Source organism: Oryzias latipes, chromosome 4, assembly GCF_002234675.1.
Source record: "Oryzias latipes chromosome 4, ASM223467v1".
NCBI lineage: Eukaryota > Metazoa > Chordata > Actinopteri > Beloniformes > Adrianichthyidae > Oryzias > Oryzias latipes.
In genome coordinates, this window is record NC_019862.2 from 19,374,176 (window position 1) to 19,393,447 (window position 19,272).

Below are 19,272 nucleotides of genomic sequence, written 5' to 3' on the forward strand. Positions count from 1 at the left end.
ACACACAGTACATCTACCTTCCTTCTCCCATCATGTCTGCCAGCTCTCTGCCTTTCCCTGTCATTGTGCCAACGTTAAGAGTCCCTATTCTCAAACCTATGTTCCTGCCTTTTCCCTTCTCTCTCTGGCCACGGACCCTTCTGCCTCTCTCTTTCTTCGACCAACAGTAGTCAAATTTCCACCGACACCCTGTAGGTTAACAGCATCGGTGGCGGTCGTTGTTAACCCGGCTCGACCGATCCGGTATGTCTAAAGTGGGTGGATGATTCGCATAGTTATTTGGCAATTTTTACGCCGGATGCCCTTCCTGACGCAACCCTCTCTATTTATCCGGGCTTGGGACCGGCACAGAGGCAACTGGCTTGCAACCCCTGTGGCTAGATTAGCAATTTTCATCTTAATTTTATTTATACAGCACAGACCAAAGGTTTGGACACACCTTCTCATTCAAATTAATGGAAGGTGTGTCCAAACCTTTGGTCTGTACGTATGTGTCCTCCATCATGAGGGGAAAATAGCCACAATAACATGCTGAAAAGAGTGGTCTTTAATGTAACATTTTCTCTTTGTCATTGCAGGTCATCAATAATGCTTGTGCGACCCAGGCCATAGTCAGTGTCCTGCTACTGCTCCATTCCGACATCGTGCTGGGCGACACTCTGAGAGTTCCGAGAGTTTTCCCAAAGTTTTGATGCAGCTGTACGTTACTGGTATCTTTTTCAGTTCAAGTGGTGTGGCGGCATCTGCAAAAGATTTATTAGGAAAACACTATCGCCTCGACATTAACAAGATTTTGTTGGCATCTATATTCATTGATGTACATTTTTGTTTCCATTCAAACCTGTCGGTTACACAGAAATAGTTTTAAACAACACTCTTATAGTAAATGAATGTAATATTTAGTTGGCATTAAACTAAATGGCTGTGTTCAAAGCCTGTATTTTTTACAGGATTGGCAACAAGCAAACACATTTTTTAGGATTAAAAAATCAACAATTCAGCACGCAAAAATGACTTGTATTATCAAATAAAATATAGATTTTAGCATAACCTGTAGAACATGAGAAAGTGCAGCTGTTTAAAACAAACAATTGAGTGCTGCAGAATTACAAACTGTTATTGTTTTCTATTTGCTCTTCATATCCATTTTTATTGGGATTCTGTCTCACTTTAAGTGCCACTTTTGCTGTGAAACTTTGATTTAAAACAATAAAAGTAACACAAATAAAATAAATATTGGCTGTTTTAGGTTTTGCGGACTGTTTGTAGACAATGGGCTGTGGTACTCGCAGCTCCAAAAGAAACTCGTAGATTGTTGCAATTTTTATTCTTTTGTTTTATTTTTTTACATTTCTTTGAGTTTTTTCAAAATTCTGCCTCAATTTCTCAGCTAAACAGCTTTCTTGTCAGTATCCAGGTGTTTTTATTTACATTTCTAAAGATATGTATGGAATGCTTTTTTTGTTTTTTTTGTTCCACTTCTGTAGTTTTACATCATTGTGCCTCCTCTCTCTTTAGATGAAAGGTTTGGCTCTCAGCAATTCAGAGGTGATTCGGCAGGTTCACAACAGCTTTGCCAGGTGGGTTCCATTTAGATGCAACATTATTTAATTTGTTTCATGATCTTTTTTTTTCATGTACGATGGCAGCGTGACTTTAAGTGAAAGAGCCGTTTGTTTAAGTGCTTGATCTTGTATTTTAAAAAGTACTTCACATACTGGTCCAGTTTTTTTCAAAGTATAGTAGACCACAAACAAAAAAACTGTCTTTAACTAATGTTCCAGCACAGTTTATTCATTTCCTTGCCCTTATTTTTACATTGCAAACGTATGTTTTTTCTTTGCTCTGGTTGTCCAGCCTTAATTGTAGAATGTTTTGACTTTTTCTTTTTCAGGCAGCAGATGTTTGAATTTGATGCAAAATCTTCAGCTAAGGACGAAGACGCCTTCCACTTTGTCAGCTATGTTCCTGTAAACGGCAGACTGTACGAGCTGGATGGACTTCGAGAGGGACCGATTGATTTGGGTAAAGATTTTTAAATATATTTCTAAAGCACAACTGACCAAACTTTCATCCTTAGTTTAAACTGATGAGGCTCTCTGCAGGTTACCATGGTAGTAGTTATTTCTGTTTCTGTCACCAGGCGCATGCAACCAAGATGACTGGATCAATGCAGTTCGACCAGTGATTGAGAAGAGAATACAAAAGTAAATAATATTTATTCCCAAGAGAACTATATGTTTAATTAGGACTAAAGCTGTAAAATTCTGCAACAATTCTAAAATTCTGAGAGCTATGTCTGTTTCTTCCATCAGGTACAGTGAAGGTGAAATCAGGTTCAACCTAATGTCGATTGTGTCTGACAGAAAGATGATTTATGAGAAGAAAATTGCAGAACTTCAGGCACAGCTGACTGAGGTTTGTGATAACAAAAGTGTTGAAGGGCTAAATAATGATTAACTTGCTCTCTTGTGTAGAAGCTGATCCTTATGATGGTTTAATCAAGTTAAATCAGTTTCTGTTCTGTCTTCTATTCTATCATTGTGGTAATAATGGTTTGACTCTATGAAAACCACTTGTAACCCTTGTGCTATCCTGGGGACTTTAACATTGGGAGTTGGGTCATCTAGACCCATTAGAAAGTGCACTGAACTTTTTTTCTTTAATGTTTTGTGATCTTCACTGGTGTCCGTGGACTACATGAAATCTTTCCACCTTTATCCACCTTTGTCATGGTAGGGAGAACACGTCAATGTAAGGGTGGGGTCATCTAAGATAGCACAAGGGATAACTTCGTCTTTCTAGTGAAACATGCTAGTTTTGGCCACTAGAGGGCAGCAAAAGCAAAGTTCTAAGACTACTAAACCCGAAATAAAAATGAATAAAAAATTCTAGAGATGTTTTCTGTTGTTTTAAATATTACATGTTGCTGTAATTATTGAGTTTACTTTTCTGTGAAACAGTTTTGTTCACATGTGTAAGTTTTACAGGCTAAATATTCAATCTGTTCTGTTTACAGGATGAGCCAATGGACACAGACCAGAGCAGTTCCTTCCTAAGCTCCATCCAGTCAGAAATTGCCAAGTACCAGCTCCTCATTGAGGAAGAAAATCAGAAACTTAAAAGATATAAGGTAGCCTGTCTTATCAATGTTGTAATTTTTTTGGTCTAAATTTATTATAGCTAGAGCTCTTTTCTCTTTTTCTAGATTGAAAATATTCGACGGAAGCACAATTACCTCCCTTTTATCATGGAGTTGCTGAAAACACTGGCAGAATACCAGCAATTAATGCCATTGGTAGAGAAGGTAACACCCCCCCTTTTTAATTGTTCATTGACATTTTAAGCCTTATTTGTTTGATTAAAAGGGAGTTGTTGACACGGTTTAAGGATCCTGATAATTAAATGCAAAAGGGGAGTAACCCAGAGAAATTCATCCTATTGAATACTTTTAGTAAGACTACAGCTTTGCTCATATGAATGGGAATGTATGTGTTTCTTTCACCAGGCAAAGGAGAAACAAAGTGCTAAAAAAGCTCAAGAGGCAAAGTGAACGAGAGACGCCACCAAGAGAAGCTTGTGATCCCACGCAGAAACGCACGAAGAACGGCAGTCCCCTTCACTGAGCAGCGTAATCCTGTTTGACAGCAGCTATGACAGCCATGTGGGCGTCGCTCTCACACCATGCAGCCACAGCGAACTGCACAGACTGCCCAGCATAAATTATCATTGTCACCATGTGTGTTCATCAGCTGTAATGCATGATTGAAGGAAAATTGTACCATGTTCTGTCCTATTTTCATAATAAAAACGTCCTAATGTTTGTGAATTTTTTGCTTTCTGTTTTATTTTTCATATTCTCAGTCTATTATATAGTTAGGAGAATATTATTTGGCAATAGTGGATCTTTGGCTCCACCTGCTGTTGAGATATTGCAACACCAGAGGCTGTTTTCAATTTCAGTAAGCCACATGTTGACCTGGGAAGCTGTGGGGGGAAAAAAATCCCTGAAATCTTAGTTTCACATTTTATAAAGAAGGTGATGTGGCTTAAAAATGCAAAATCACACCAAGAAAAAATGAAATGGGTGACTTGGTATGGATTTAAAATGACAAAACAAGTAAAATGCAAGAGTATTTAGGATATATTGGGGTTATTGTAAAGTTTCTCCTGACAAACCGTTCAAAGCAAAAATAAATGATCCCTTAAGTTATGTACAGTGTGACCATTGCTTGGTGCTTTTTTAGTCTAAATTGTGCATTTATGTTGCGGTTTTTAGAACATTTAAGAATAAAAATAGGTACCTTTGGCCTTATTTTTAAAAAATAAAATGATTGTTCTTTTGTGATCATAATAAATGCAGTCTCAATCATTTTATATAGCTAAAGGTTTAGGCATAATTTCCATAATAAAAAGTTAAAGCCCCAAATCCTTTTTTCTCTTATTCCTGAATGCCTGATATCCAGCCTTTGTGATTTTTTTAAATGTCACAGTTTCCTCAGTATAACTAACCTTTCTGTTGGCTATGTCACACATTTTTTGACTCAGACAGTGTAATAATGCAGGAAACAGATTCTGTAGATATGTATCCTTCTGAGTTTGATTCCCCATCTTAAACCATGGTCACGAGTGGATCCATAAAGGTTTAAGCACAGACAATTTTCCACAAGTAAGTTTTCTAAAATAAATATTTGCAGAATTTAAACAGAGATCGGGTCAGAGTGACTTTTTTTAAAGGTCAGTGTGACATCTGAGTTCAGTTATGTCTAAGGATGGGAACTTGGAGAAGTAGAACTTCTGCCCCTCGTGTCACGCCTGCAGGCTGGACGTCTGAAGGCTTGTAAATCCTGAGCTATCTGCGGTCAGCTGACCAGATTTGGACTGACGCGGTTTGCTTCTAAATTTAAACCGAGTGTTTACATATATGCACCTAAGTACTTCTTGGAATGCCTCCCAGATCGCTCATGGCAACCAATGAAAACGTTTTCCCATCCGCTCTATAAAAGAACAACGTGTGTTTGTATTGTACCTCTCGAGAAATGTGCGTGAGCCATTTACGTGAATTTCACTTTTGCACTTGGGCCCTCACTCTCCACGCTGTTCTCACTTCCCCATTAACCTCAGCAATGATCCGGGCTCGTCGTGACCTTTGCATCTGGCTGAGGTCACACAACAAAGTGGTGCATGAGGTAGACAGGGACACAGATGCAACAAAAACATACAATTAAGTCCCAAAAATAACCAGACTGCTGCGTAATGGAATTTCACCTAGGTTGGCCAACTTGAGGGGTCGAGGAAAGTTTTTTTGTTCTGCTCAGGAGCACACAGAGCACTAGAACTGTAAGAAAGCACCATTTGTGCAGATACACCTAAAACTCCCGCAGGGTGCTGTGCTTGTGCTTCATATTATAATGAATATAAATGGTAAATTGAGGGAAATACAACAAAACAGCACAGAAACATTATTGCTATGTTAAAACGCCCAATGGAGGATTAAAAAATTTCAAAGGTTTTTGAAGGTAAATTTTGTCCGTTTTATACATAAAAGCTTACTGTTTTGTAGTTGCACTTATAAATGTGCATATAAATAAAACACCTTTCTTTTTTTTAGTAAAGACAAACTCTCAATGCTTTATACCTTTTTGATTTTTTTATTTTTTTTTGCTGCTGTAACCTAAATGCCAGCACAGCTCATCATCCTGGAGTAGTTGTCACTGTGAAGGAGGATCTACTCTCCTCATGACAGCAGGGTCTGAGCACGGAGCAGAAGCTGTCAGGAACGCCGCCCGTGCATCCCGTTCCTTGTCAGCCTTCAGAGCAGACAGGAGCACGGCAGGAAGCTGCTGTCACAGACATGAAATACTTGAATCACTGGAGAATGACTGATACGTTACATAAAGAAAGATGTAACAAAAGGATTAGGTGCTGTTGGTTCACGACGACATGCAACTCTAAATATATCTCCTTTATTTTAAGTCAAAGAAGTCGCAGATCGATATCTAAAGGAACCTTGTGACGAAAGCAAACTTGTGCCACGTTTGCCTTCTTTCCCCCTATCATTGAGACAAATCATTGTGTTTAAGCCTGACTGTGTTAAATTATTACCAGACTTAAATTCTCCTAAGACATATGAGGACAAAAAAAACAACAAAAACACTCAGCACAGGAATATAAGAGAATGGGACGTTCTAGAAAGCCCAAACTGCTGAGTGCCACAGATGGTTAAAAGTGGAGTGCATTTACCAGCAAAGTCAAGACAATTCTAGCTCTTTTATTACTTATAAAATTAGATTAGATCATAGACTTTGAGTCTGATTGTTGAGCTTAAAAAAAATACGAACTAAAAGCTTCAATTAGAACCCACAAGGTTTTGCTTTTATTTATTCTTCTTTTTAGAATCATACAGTTTCCCCAAAATAAAAGTATAACCCCTCAGCTTTTTTCTGCTTATTTAATATAAGCCAAAACAGAAATCCCCACGTTGAAAAGAATATTTATTATTGCCTTCACATTAAATACACATTTTCTATAAGTCATGGGTAACAATAAATATTTTTGGGGGATACAATTTAAGTAAGATATGCATGAAAAATGATTGTAAAATACATAGACGTCACAAATCAAAGCATTAAAAACACATTTTATTACAAGGGCAGTCCAGCTGCTGAAGCTTAAATATACACGCTGAATCTTTTTACAGTATGTTTTCACAAATTTTCAGGCCAAAAAATGCCATCACCAGTAACTGTGGACGTTTATATAAAAATCAGATTGGCACTTATTGTGTAAACACGCACACACACACAAAACAATACAGGAAGTGTATGATTTTAACAAAAAATGAACAAAAAAAATACATTCAGCGTCACTGTCGGCATTATGTTAGACTATGTATGAAAACTTAATTTGTGCATTTTTTTTATGTTAAAACAGCAACAAAAAAAAACCCTGAACATTATCAGGATTTGAAAGTGTGCCTTTGCAAAATACTTTGGATTTAAAAAAGTAGCAATGAAAATGTGATAAGCAGGTGATGAAATGTTGCCTTGGTCTTGTGTTGAGCACCTGATGCAGCACCCCATCGCAGCCAGCCTCATCCACCCAGCTCCCTCTAAAACCCCACACTCAGCTAGGGGCTTCACGTTCAAATTTTCCACACTTGCTATCCTGAGCCAGGGCCTGGAGTGAACACCATTCCCCTTCAGTTTCACAGCAGTAAACAAATGACTTCAGGAGGGGGAGTATGTTTGACTAGGACTTGATATGCTCTTCCTTTGCTCTTGCAGCTGCAAAGAGTTCTTTGTAGAAGTCGGAATGGATGAACCTGGGGTACGCGTTGTTCTCCATGAGGCTGTAGACCTTCTTCTGAGCTGCCAGGAAGCTTGTTGTTGTGGGGTCATCAAGACTCTGAATGATGTTATCTCTCGTTTGATAATCCAGGTTTATCTAAAAACAGGAGCAAGCTCAGAATGATCCTCTGGTGTTTTCATTTCTGCCAGACTTACTTTCATTTCTAGAACTCGAAAACACTTGAAATGAAATTGACAAATTATTGATTTGTTTACCTCCTTGGGAGCGTCGGGTTTGATGAACTCCTTATACATCTTTTTGGCCTTCGTCACTTTTTCTCTGCGTGTTTTCAGCAACTTGAAGTCCTCGCAGGCCATCCAAAACTCGATATTCTCCTCGCAGAACTCTGACTTAAGATATAGGCGGAAGGCTGTTTTCCCATCTGCAGAGGAAGTAGATAAAGAAGGAGATAGGTGTGAGAGATGAACGCTGGCTGCATTCCCATTACTGGGGAGTAAAGTAGGCGCATGGGAGAACTATTTTACTGCTGCTAATAAACCGCTTTTATTTAGCTTTTAGTAACTATGTGACCTTTGAGGCTTTTTTATGCAATAATGTTCACCGGAGATGAATAATACTTACATTTATGGTTGAGTAGTTTGTCTAGTGACTGCGCCCATTGGTTCACGTCATCAACACTTGGCCTGAGGGCAGAGAACAGGATAATTTTAGCTCAGACAACTACTTGTAATGTCAATACAGATTTTTTTCCACTGATTACCACTGCAGAGTATTCTTAAGTTGTATTAAACCTTTGTCTTGTACATATTTTGTACATTTCATTATAACTATGTCATGGTTGTTTTCATGAGGGCATGCAATTGCAAAAGGTTTGCATAACTTTGTTAGGTTTAAAAGACACATTTTCTTTTTTTTTTTTTAAATTTCTCTCACCCGTATGGTTTTTTTCTCCTCAAGGCCAGTCTGGGCTGGGGGTTCCTATTCAGCAGAAACTGGATTTTGTTGTTCCAGTTTTTCCTTCTGTTAACAAAAAGAGCACCTACGTCAGTGTTTCAAAGACGATCAGTTTTTTCAAACGTTGATCATGATCAGAAATGTCTTGCATAAATTGAGCATTGACTTACTTTTTCACCTTCTTCTCTGCAGACATCTCAGTAGGTTTCTCGGTTTCAGTAAAAGCCATGTGGTTGGATACCTCTCTCATAATCCAGCTCGTTTTCTTCTCCTTTGCCTGTTGGAGCTCTGCTATATAATCTAAGTGGCTGGGGTGGGGGCGGAGGCGGAGCTTAGAACTCAGAGCTATCCTCCCATAACTCCAAGGCCCTGAGGCAATGTTGAGGCTCATTCAAGCATAAACATCATCTCTCCGTAGACATCATGTGGGCTGCCAATTTTAAGAGTAGGGGCAGCACGTGACGCTCATTTCACACACTGAAAATAAAGTTTTGCTGGAAAGTTATCAAGCTAGTTTGTTCTGCTTTAGGCCAGTTTTGTGACTCATTTAGATGAGAAAAATAATGGATTTTGTTAAGTATCAACAATGGTTATTCTGATGCAATCATTGATCTTAAATTGCCTGTTTTAAAGATTCAAAATGAAAACTACTAATTACTGTCAGCCTGCTTTAGCCCTGCCCAAGTGAATGGCTCATTGATGTTTGAAAACACTACTTTCGTCGCTTGTGTTTAGGATGTTACTCAGAAAAGGGTGCACGTGTGCTGGTATGCAGAAAGACACATTCAGTACAGTCAGGATGATGTGATATGATGACGTCACAGGGTGAGGCTCAAAGAATTTGTGAACGCAAGCAGGTTTTACTTTAAACTGAATGCCCTAACAAAGCATCTACCAGTTGTATAGATTAAGTTAAAGACCCACTCCAATGAAAATTGGGTTTTTGGTGATTTTAACATGTTCTTGTAGCATTTTTTGTATGATGGAGGATATATTCTGAAATAAAGAGGAATAAAACTGTTTTCCTGAGTATTTCTTTATTCAGATTGTACAATCGGCAGGCCACAAGCTCCCTTCTCTGCTCCATTATGATGCATCTACTTGCAGACAAAAAGATTCACGTCTGTCTTTGTTTTCCCCGTTCGCGCTGGCATCTGGCTCAAAACTGTAATCCTGCTCAATATGTTCGGTGCACCACTCATGTTAGCCTGGGGTTGCTGAGGAGCTGTAAGCTAGTGGAAGAGAGTGTAGACAAAGGGTTGATGGGAAATGAGGGCAGGCTTACTCCGCACCAACAGTTCAAACAACTCTGAGAGGAATTTTAAATGAACTTCTGCCGCTCTACAGAAACCATGTCCTAGAAAAAAACGTTGTTTTTTTTTTTTTAAATTTGGCTAAAAATGGCATAATCCTAATTAAAATACCTTAAAGGCCTTAATAGGTTAACATTTTTTTTGTTTTTGTCAGAAAAACTTTGAAACTGTTTCCTTAAAAATTAGGGCCTGGAAATAAACAAATGTCCTACAAAGACCAACATTTAGTTAAGCTTCTTTAGAAGCTTACAGAACATTGGTAAAAGGTGTTCGTCAAGGACTCCATCCTCCTTTAGCAAATATGTGCTCAAGCTTTTTATAAGTCTAAAGTCAACAACAAAAACACTACATGCAAACATGACTACTTTCAAAGCTATCCTGGTGTGATGCTATCTGCAGTTAAAAATGCTAACCGGATATATCTTGTGTGTCTTAAAATACGATAGGCTAAGCCTAATGTTCCACGCCCAGTCTTTAGATTGCAACAGCTCTAAAACTGCTAATCTAACTCCAACAAGAAATTTCAACAAGATCAACCTGTCAACTACTTTACTGGAGGCATTTTTTTGAATGACATGGGTTTTGGATGACGGAAAACTTTCGCTTTGCCGGTAGCATTTTTATCATACTGTTTCAGTGACAGTCAACCTTGTAGAATCTAAGGGTGTCTCACTATCTTGGAAAAAAATCATGCATTGTTTTGTGACTCTTTAACATTTTACAGATGCTAATCACAGTCTTTCTAAGGGCAACAGTTGAGTGAAAGTTTGCTGGCATTAAGTTTATTAGCTTTTTTCATCATTAATTACAATTCCCTTACTTACTTGAAAAAAGAAAAACAGTAAAGAGAACTAATAATGCAACAGCAAGACCAGTCTCATACACTTGGAAACAGATGACCTACAAAATATCCTGCAACCTTGTTAAAATAGTAAAATCCATAATTTTTAAAAGCAGATTCTTTTTTTTTTTGTAGTTTGTTTTATTTAAACTTCAAACGGACATGCTCCATAATACCTCATAGATCCTTTAGATCTAAAATTTTCAGAGCATTTCACTGTTTGTTCCTTTTCAGATTTTCCATGGGAGTATAGAGCCGTTACTTATCAGGCACCTCTTTGAATGGAATCAACTCCCCCCGCTTCCCCAATTAAAAAGGCAGATGACATCTCCAGACGTGAAGCCTTTCCTTTTAATTGAGCCTGCAGTTAAAGTTAGCTTGGGTGGGGATGAACTGCGTCTTTTGTTATGTTGCCATCTAGACTCCTGAAGGTTCTTCTGGAAAGCTTCAAGCATTGTTCCTCACTGTTGTTCTTTGTTCTGCCTCTGCTTCTTGGTGCCCATCAACCAGTACATCATCTACTAACTTGTTCAATCTCTTTGTCCAATTGCACATGTATTGGGTGGGTTTTGGGGTTCATTTGCTCTTTTTTTTTGTCTCCATCGGATCACTGCAGATGGTCGCCGTATAACTAGGCCTGTTTCTGCTGAGATCTTGTCCATTTAGAGGAGTTTCCTTCTCTATAGTTGCTCTTTTGCATGTCTGTGGGATTATGCCAAACATTATCTTGCTTATTACTAAAGGCTGCTATTAAAATAAGGCTAGAATAAATTAGCTTTTTTGTGTAAATCTTGATAAATTTGCATTGAATTTATTTATTTTGCTTTCACATATCTTTTGTCTATTTCCAAATATACTTAAGAGGGATTTCGGTTGTAAATTAGTGCTTAATAAAGTAAAACAAATTATTCTCAATAAATTATTTGCTGCTCTAAAACATTCATTTCTAGACCATATTTGAAGGCAAAATAAAGACCCACAGCCTCTTTTTATTTATTAGTTACATATTAATGTGAATAAATGGACCAAATATTTAATAGCTTTATTTCAAGAATAATGATTATATGAAAAAAACAAACATCTTTGTTGACTTGTTTTCTGTGCTGAATTTTTCAGATGGGACTCATTCATGAAATAAGCAAATTCCTGAACACACTGTGCGTCATGTACAGACTTGCTTCTGTACATGATGGCATTGCAGATGGTTGAACGCCCATATGTTTAATCACAACTAGTGATTGGGATCATATATATGCTGCCAAACCTGCAGGTCGAGTTGGAGGTCTTGCTCAACAGTCACCATCCAATCATTTGCATTGGAAGCTGTACCAAGTTAAAATAAAAAATAAAACAAAATAAATAATGATCCTACACTTATTGAGGTGGAAAAACCATAGTTGATGAATTCCATTTGAAGGAGAAGCAATATGTTCCCAAAGTGCTTTCCAAAACACAGTGGAGGAAGCCTCGTCCAGTAACAGTGACATCATCTTCCTAAAACAGTAAAAGGGCTTTTCTGCTTTGAAGCAGAACACCCAAGAACGAACACATCTTGTTCTACACTATCAGCACCACAGTGCATCTGCGTCACCTGCTTTGGAGTGTTGTGGTTATGCCTCGCTTGTCTCTATCTCTGAGCAAAAACACAGCGTTCACCTCATGTGTTTATTATGGTGTGCAGACTGTGTGTAAGCAGACGTCTCTTTAGAAGTGGATGCAGAGCAGAGCCAAGTTTCCACTTAGACACAAGTTTGATCCAGAGAACCTTACACAGGGTTATTTCCAGTACTTGTTTTTTTTTTTTTTTTAAAGTTTATCTTTTTTCATGTGTTTGTTGGAGATATTAATGAAGCGCTGCTGTGCCAAGTGTTTTTTTTTTATGGACTGAAAGCTCATTACACCAAAAACTTAAAAACCAAAGGTCCTTCTAAGTTGTACAAACCTCTAAAATCACACATGCTGCATAAAAGGAACTGGAGATCTCCCCATCTTCCAAGGTTGAGGCCTAAATATTAAAAAATATTATATTATAAAAAAAAAAAAGAAGTAAGTGCATACATGTGTTCTTGCTGTAACTTCCATTCAAAGGTCAACTAACGGAGGAAGAAAATGTTGCCTGCAGTGAGGCTGATTCTGCAGGTAAAAGCAAACCTCAATCTGCAGTTTAGAAAGGTGTGTTGGAAGAGTAATTCCAAGTAAACTGTTGATAAAAGCTTGTCACAGAGGAAATGTGTAATGTTATGACTCAAAATGAACAATTACTATTTTCCTTCTTTTTTTAAGATGAAAGGAACTACTATAATGTGCAATTTTTCAATTGATGAACAGAAAGACAATAACATGAAAACTGACTTTAAACGTTTTTTTTCAAAAGTTTTCACTAGATTCTACTTTATGATTAGCCTTAAATGCTTTCAGATTATCATACTTTAATGTTTGTAACAACAACCAAACTGAGAATTGACAACTTTTATGGTGAAAGAAAACACAATCACCTTAATCATCATTTGATGGAACTGTGTGGCTCACAACTGCCTGGTTTTCAGTTTTTTTCCAGCTACTCATTACCATCAGATTAGCTACTTTTCAAATATTTTGCCAATGAAACAAAAGAATTTGCCAAGGGGAAATTGAAAAAAGTGCATGTTTTCATCCACTGTGCTCGTGCAATATTTAAGGCGGACAGAGACATTGTCAGTTAATGACCTTGGTCCTCCAGAATCTTTTAAAGATGACAAGTATGTTCATTAGAAGTGAAAAAGGAGAAACATAAATGACCATAATGGAAAGTCAACATTCTGGTTTCTGAGATGTAAGCATTTGATTTTTGTTTTGGTCATAAATATTTGCTAAAAGTTACTCAAACTTGTTTTTCTGCACTGATGATTAAACACAAGAACAGCATAGATTAATGGTCACGCCAAACTGAAGTCAATCTTGTCATATGATTATAAAAATGGAAAAATGTCACTTTAACAAGCACAAAAATATCACTGTGAAAAGCTGGAGGTGGATGGTACAGCTCTATTGAGGTGTTTGATGCTTTCCATCTTTCAGCTCCACTTCAATAGGTTCACCTTTGCATTGGACAAAAATAAACTGTGAGCAGAAAAAGGTCAAAGGATGACACAAACCTGAATCGGCATGGACTGATTGATGTCTGTCTGCTCAGTGGGACATGCTCTGCCGTGACAATACTTCTAAAAACGGTTTCCTTTTTAAGGGTGGCATTCATGCTGTTGCTTTTTATACCAGCCACACCCTGCCACATTGCTACTTTTGTCAGGTCATTTTCTAAAATGAATTCTATCCACTTCGACTTGTCACACACATTTATACAAAGAAAACTTGAATATCTATTCCTGCTAATGCAGCTGTGTGACGTAGGAATAGTTTTTACTTTATTCTTCAGTGATGGAAATTTAGGTTAAGCTTTTCATTCATTGTTTTAAATAATTAAACGATGTGGGCAGATAGCAGTACTTTTTCTTTTTTCTGCTCTTCTTGATTTATAAAATTGTTGTATTGTCTTGATCTAAAGAAATGAAATGAATTTATTCATCCTCTAAACCCTCTTTGTCCCTTTTCGGGGTGACGGGGCTGCCTGAGCCTATCCCGGCCACCTGTGGGTGAAGGCAGAGGACATCCTGGACAGGTTGCCAGTCTGTTGCAGGGCCACAATCACACACCCATACACACTCACACTTATCAACAATTTAGAGGAACCAATCAACCTATGAAGCATGTTTGTGGACGGTGGGAGGAAGCCGGAGTCCCCGGAGAAAACCCACGCACCCACAGGGAAAAAAAACTGCAAACTCCGCACAGTAAGGTCCCCCATTGCTGTTCTGTTTCAGGTCCCCCAGCAGGGACTTGAACCAAGCCTTTCTTGGTGTGAGACAAGACAATAAATAGTTGAAAATAATTGAAATAAAGTGAATAGAAATAATTGAAATAAAGATCTAGTTAAGAAATAATAAAACGTTTGTTTTTTTTTTTATTAAGAAATGAACCAGTTTGAAGAGTTGCTGTCCAGCATTGACCTAAGAGGGGAAAAAAGAAAAAAGACAAGAAACATTTTGAGATTTTTTTTTACTAGTGTCTTGAGGAAAATAAGAAAAATGTCATAACATTTAGATGGCCCGAGCAGGCTGCCTCCCCATGCCGCAGACCCTCCCAGCTGATTGGCAGCTGTTCTTTTTTTTTCTTGGTTGGGGCTGGGTAGCTCAGCTGGTGAGGTAAAAGATTACAATGCAGGAAACCAGGGTTTATTTCCCGGAGGGGAATCAAACAATGGTAATGGGGGGAACATGACCCAGCAAGACCCTTAACGCTACTGCCTCCCGAGCGCGGGTCGCCTGCAGCTCACCATCCCCCAGGGGATGGGTCAAATGTGGAGAACAATTTCCCCATTGTGGCATAAATAAAGTATCAAATCTTAGGATCGCTGCTTTCGAGCATGACCCATCACTAACGGCTAAGAAGGAACACTGATATGTGTTTATGACATAAAGATTGTCAGGAAAAAAGTGGCAATTGTTTTTATCAGGCTGCATTCCCTTGACCAAATTTCAATGATTTGCTTTGTCTCATCATTGCTTCATGTCTGTCCGCAGGTTATGGTTGCTACCTTTCTCTTGTGTTTACATCCTGTAATGCCCATCCACGGTGCTTCAGTTGTTCCGCTTTGAGCATGGAGCCTATTCAGACTGAGAAATCCTCAAAGCAGACCTGAGCTCAGTACAACTGAAGTTCGATTCCAACTGGAATTCCAACTGGAATCGAACTGAGATCACCTTAAAAGATGCATACGAGAGCGGTTCCTGGTGCCGGACCAGGGTCTGCTTGGGTGTATTCAGACTGAAAATATGTTCCGGATTATCAGGGGAAATGAACTCTGGTTTAGTTAAAGCGGACCAAATGTAATAAATACACCCTTAGTTTAAGTGTTAAAGGTTTTTAAATAACTGTTTATTTTAAGGAACAACATTTATATTTTTTACATTTAACTCATATGGAGAATTTAGGAAAAAATGGGTTAGTAAAATTGGGTTTCTAAGTTTTTACATATCTAACCTATTCAACTTCAACTTAATGAATTAATGATTTGCCAACTCACAGCACACCAGTTTAGCTGTGCCAGAGTCCAACCCAAAAGTACTGCTCGTTTAGTAATTGGGATTGCTGTGGTGCACTGGCCACTGGTCCGCCTTGTGGAGGTGTGTCACCGGTACTCATAAACAGGATTGTATTTAGTCATCGAAAGCCATGATAGATCTCAAGGTCACCAGAAGAAGTAGACAATACCCCCTAATGCATGGGGTTATTTCATCGACAACAGACTGAGCTGGAAGAGCAATAGCACTGCTGTGTATAAGAAGGCCAGCAGCAGACTCCACTTCCTGAGGAGGCTGAGGTCCTTCAACGTGTGCAGCAAGATGCTTGAAATATTTTACCAGTCTGTTGTGGCCAGCACTCTGTTCTTCTCGGTGGTCTGCTGGGGGGGCAGCATATCTGCTAGGGACAGCAATAGACTGAACAAACTGATCCGAAGAGCTGGCTCTGTAATTGGTTGCAAAATGGACACATTTGAATCTGTGATGGAGAGGAGGACTTTAAATAAGCTCGTATCCATCATGGATAATCCTGAGCACCCTCTCCATCCTGTACTGGATGGTCAGAGGAGCTCCTTCTCCAACAGGCTAAGGCAGCTTCGCTGTCACACCAACCGCTTCAGGAGATCTTTCATACCTCACTCCATTGGACTCTATAACTTGTCATCCATGTGCAACAGATAAAGTCATTTATGGTCCGTCTATTTTCTCTCTCCTGATGTGGCATGCAATACGACTGTTCTAATTCACTGATGTTTCTTTCCGATTGATTGTTCTGGTTCTCTGTCATCTATTGTGTGTATGTTTGTATCTTGAGCCTAACGCCGACCCTGCAACAACTGAATTTCCCAAGCTGGGATCAATAAAGTATCTTTATCTTTATCTATTTGTTAGCTGTGTCCACGCAGTGATGATAAAAAGCGTTAATGATTGGAGCCATGGACTGCAAGCCATCAACCCCCTGTTGGCATGGCACAGCCCAGCTAGTGTTCCATGTGTAAGCCCAAAATTTTGGCCACTACGGTAATGGTAATAGTTCATTTTGAGTCATAACATTGCACATTCCCATTGTGACAAGCATTTATCAACAGTTCACTTGGAATTACTCCAGTTTTCCAACACACCTTTTTTAGTTGCAGATTGAGGCTTGCTTTTACCTGCAGGCAATTTTTTCTTCCACAATTACTTGAACTTAGAATGCAAGTTACAGCAAGAGCAGGGACATGTATCCAGTTACTACATTTTTTAATACTGCCAAAATGTCCAAAGTTATGCCTCAACTTTGGAAGGCAGGGAGGCCTCCAGTTACTTTTGTGCAGCATTTGTGATTTTAGAGGTTTGTTTAAATTGGAATGGACATCGTTTTTTAAGTTCTTGGTGAGCTTTCAGTTCATATAAAAAAACACACACACACACACACAAAAAAAACCTTTGGCCCTGCAGTGCTTCATTGTGGTTGCAGTGATCGCTCTCATGTTTGTCGTGGTACTGTTATTTGGTTCTTAGAATAATATACTTGTGCTGCGAACTCAAAACATGCCAGACTACACGGTGATGCTAATTGTTTGAGATTACAATGCAAGTAAACACCACTGTCTATTGTACTGGTGTACGTTGTTATTGTTCTGGGTTACAAATAGAAAAGTAACTATTTTAATTGTTGAGCAAATAGCCAGTTCATTTTTGGCACAGTTTGCCACAGATGGTGAGTGGTAATTAAGCCTCTAAGTAGTCTGGACTTTGGGGAAATCTATGTTTTAACGCCGTCTCACAATATGCCGACCGTCTGTTTTCTTAAGTTACAAGTTTCCTAGCATGCCAGATAGACAGGACCTCTGCTTTTCAGTTTATAAAAAATGCTCCATCAAAATTCACCATTATACTCTTTATTTTTTTTTCATTCATTCATTTTCTTAACCGCTTTTCCCTTTAGGGGTCACGGGGCTGCCGGAGCCTATCCCGGCCACATGTGGGCGAAGGCAGGGGACACTATACTCTTTACTCATCTGTAAATTGGACTTCATTCTTCACTTGTTGAAAAATGAATTGGCTACTGTTACTTTACAAAACTCTGCTTGGTCTTTCTCCTTATCTGAGCCAGCTTTTGCATACCTCATCCCCCCGTGTACAATACCCGCTCTGCTATCCTGATCTTATTAACAGTCCCGAAATAAAACTCTTTACTTAGATTAGACACTTTCATTTTACAAGTAGATTTTAAAACCCATCTTAATGACTATTTTAAAGATAAATGCTGCTGTCATACAGTGCAATGATTTTAGGGCTTTATGTTTTTACTTTGTTTTTTCTTCTGATTATATTTTGGTTATTTTTTGTTCTTTTAACCTTTAACTTTCCTTGCTTTTTTAAAAGGTCTTGCCTTTTGTCAGGCCACAGATGTAAATAGGAACCTTGTACAACATAAAAGAAATGCTCAAATTGCTATTCAAGAGGTACAAAAAAGTTAAACAAATGTCAAAATCTGCAATTTAGTGAAATGTAATGTTAAAAAAAATATATAGAAAACTGTGACCTGTAGCTGATAGGACTGACACTACTATCTAATGTACAGGTGTCTGTTTTATGCCTTAGTCACTATTGCCCTTTTAAGGGGAGAAGGGCTGTCTGCAGGCAAAAAAAGGACAAACCTGTATGGGGCACGCAGGTGGCCCACAGGCAACATCAATGTTGAATATTTTATGTGAGACAGTAGGGCGAAAATGTTGCTTTTTTTATGTTCATGCAGCAGGTGACTGGTCATACTGAACAATTTAACAATAGGTAAGGGTGAAAAAGGTGAGACGCAAGCACGTAGTACAGACTTTTCATTATTTCAACCTCTCAAACTCTGAACACTGTGCAAGGAGCCTGTTAATGCTGTTCAAGTGACAAGTTTGCGCCTTTTGTGTTTGACCGTCAGTAATGAGGAAATTAGACAATCAGAGAGTAGTTTGCGTGGGCATCTTACAGCCACTTGCATATAACATGCACACTTCGTGCATGCAGCATTCGCGCACGGTCAGTATGGAGCCAGTGCGTTCACCCTACTAACGACTATATTGCTGCATAAAGGGCACCGTCTGATGGCATCGCCTGTACCTCTTAAGTGCATGTACATTAACTTTATTATACCTACAAATATTTCACGATACATTTACTTCATGATAAGCAACAGTACATTCCATTTTCATGATGTTCTTTGAGGTGGATACGTGAGCTTTAAGGGAACTGTAAGACACACCCGTGATCCACTGGAGCAGCAGTACCCCCTCTCTATAACCCTCAACAGACCCGGACAACCCAAAAACCCTCTGTCATGGTTTGGGTTTCATTGTATTGGCTTTTGCTTTGCGTTTTTTTTCTGTCATGTTTGAGTTCTGTTTCCTGTTTTATTTTGAAAGGTTTACTTTTATGTCCTGGTTTTGAGTTTTACTTCCCATGGTTCCAATCTCTCCTGATCGTTGTCACCTGTGTCTTGTCAGTCCTGTCTGTTTTAAGTCTTGTCTCTGCCTTCCTCTTGTGCTGGTCCTTATAATCTCTTCCCTGACTGTCTTCAGCCACAGTAAGTTTAGTTTTGTTTCCCTGCTCTGCAGCTTTTTTTGTTAAGTTAATAAACCCTTTGCCCTAGAACCGTGTGCCTCCCGTCTCTGCATTCGCCTGCATTTCTGTTCATGCCCACCAGCCCTCCAAACCTGACACCCTCAGCAGCCAAATCGGTGCATGTGACTGAGGCATTGAA

The 19,272-nt window shown here is 38.8% G+C and overlaps 2 protein-coding genes across 2 annotated transcripts; one reads left to right on the forward strand and one right to left on the reverse strand.

The window, feature by feature from the left end:
• Window positions 1-644: 644 nt before the first annotated feature.
• LOC111947373 (ubiquitin carboxyl-terminal hydrolase isozyme L5-like) lies at window positions 645-3,829 on the forward strand. The gene is made up of 8 exons (XM_023954374.1): window positions 645-699; window positions 1,519-1,580; window positions 1,895-2,025; window positions 2,144-2,207; window positions 2,316-2,418; window positions 3,020-3,133; window positions 3,209-3,307; window positions 3,509-3,829. The coding sequence occupies exons 2-8, from the start codon at window positions 1,519-1,521 to the stop codon at window positions 3,551-3,553; spliced, it is 618 nt and encodes a 205-aa protein (XP_023810142.1). The 5' UTR covers window positions 645-699; the 3' UTR covers window positions 3,554-3,829.
• Window positions 3,830-6,476: 2,647 nt separating this feature from the next.
• LOC111947374 (regulator of G-protein signaling 5-like) lies at window positions 6,477-8,671 on the reverse strand. The gene is made up of 5 exons (XM_023954375.1): window positions 8,436-8,671; window positions 8,245-8,331; window positions 7,933-7,994; window positions 7,566-7,732; window positions 6,477-7,446 (listed from the first exon to the last, which is right to left on the reverse strand). Exons 1-5 carry the CDS (start codon window positions 8,654-8,656, stop codon window positions 7,252-7,254), a joined length of 732 nt encoding a protein of 243 aa, XP_023810143.1. The 5' UTR covers window positions 8,657-8,671; the 3' UTR covers window positions 6,477-7,251.
• Window positions 8,672-19,272: the final 10,601 nt, after the last annotated feature.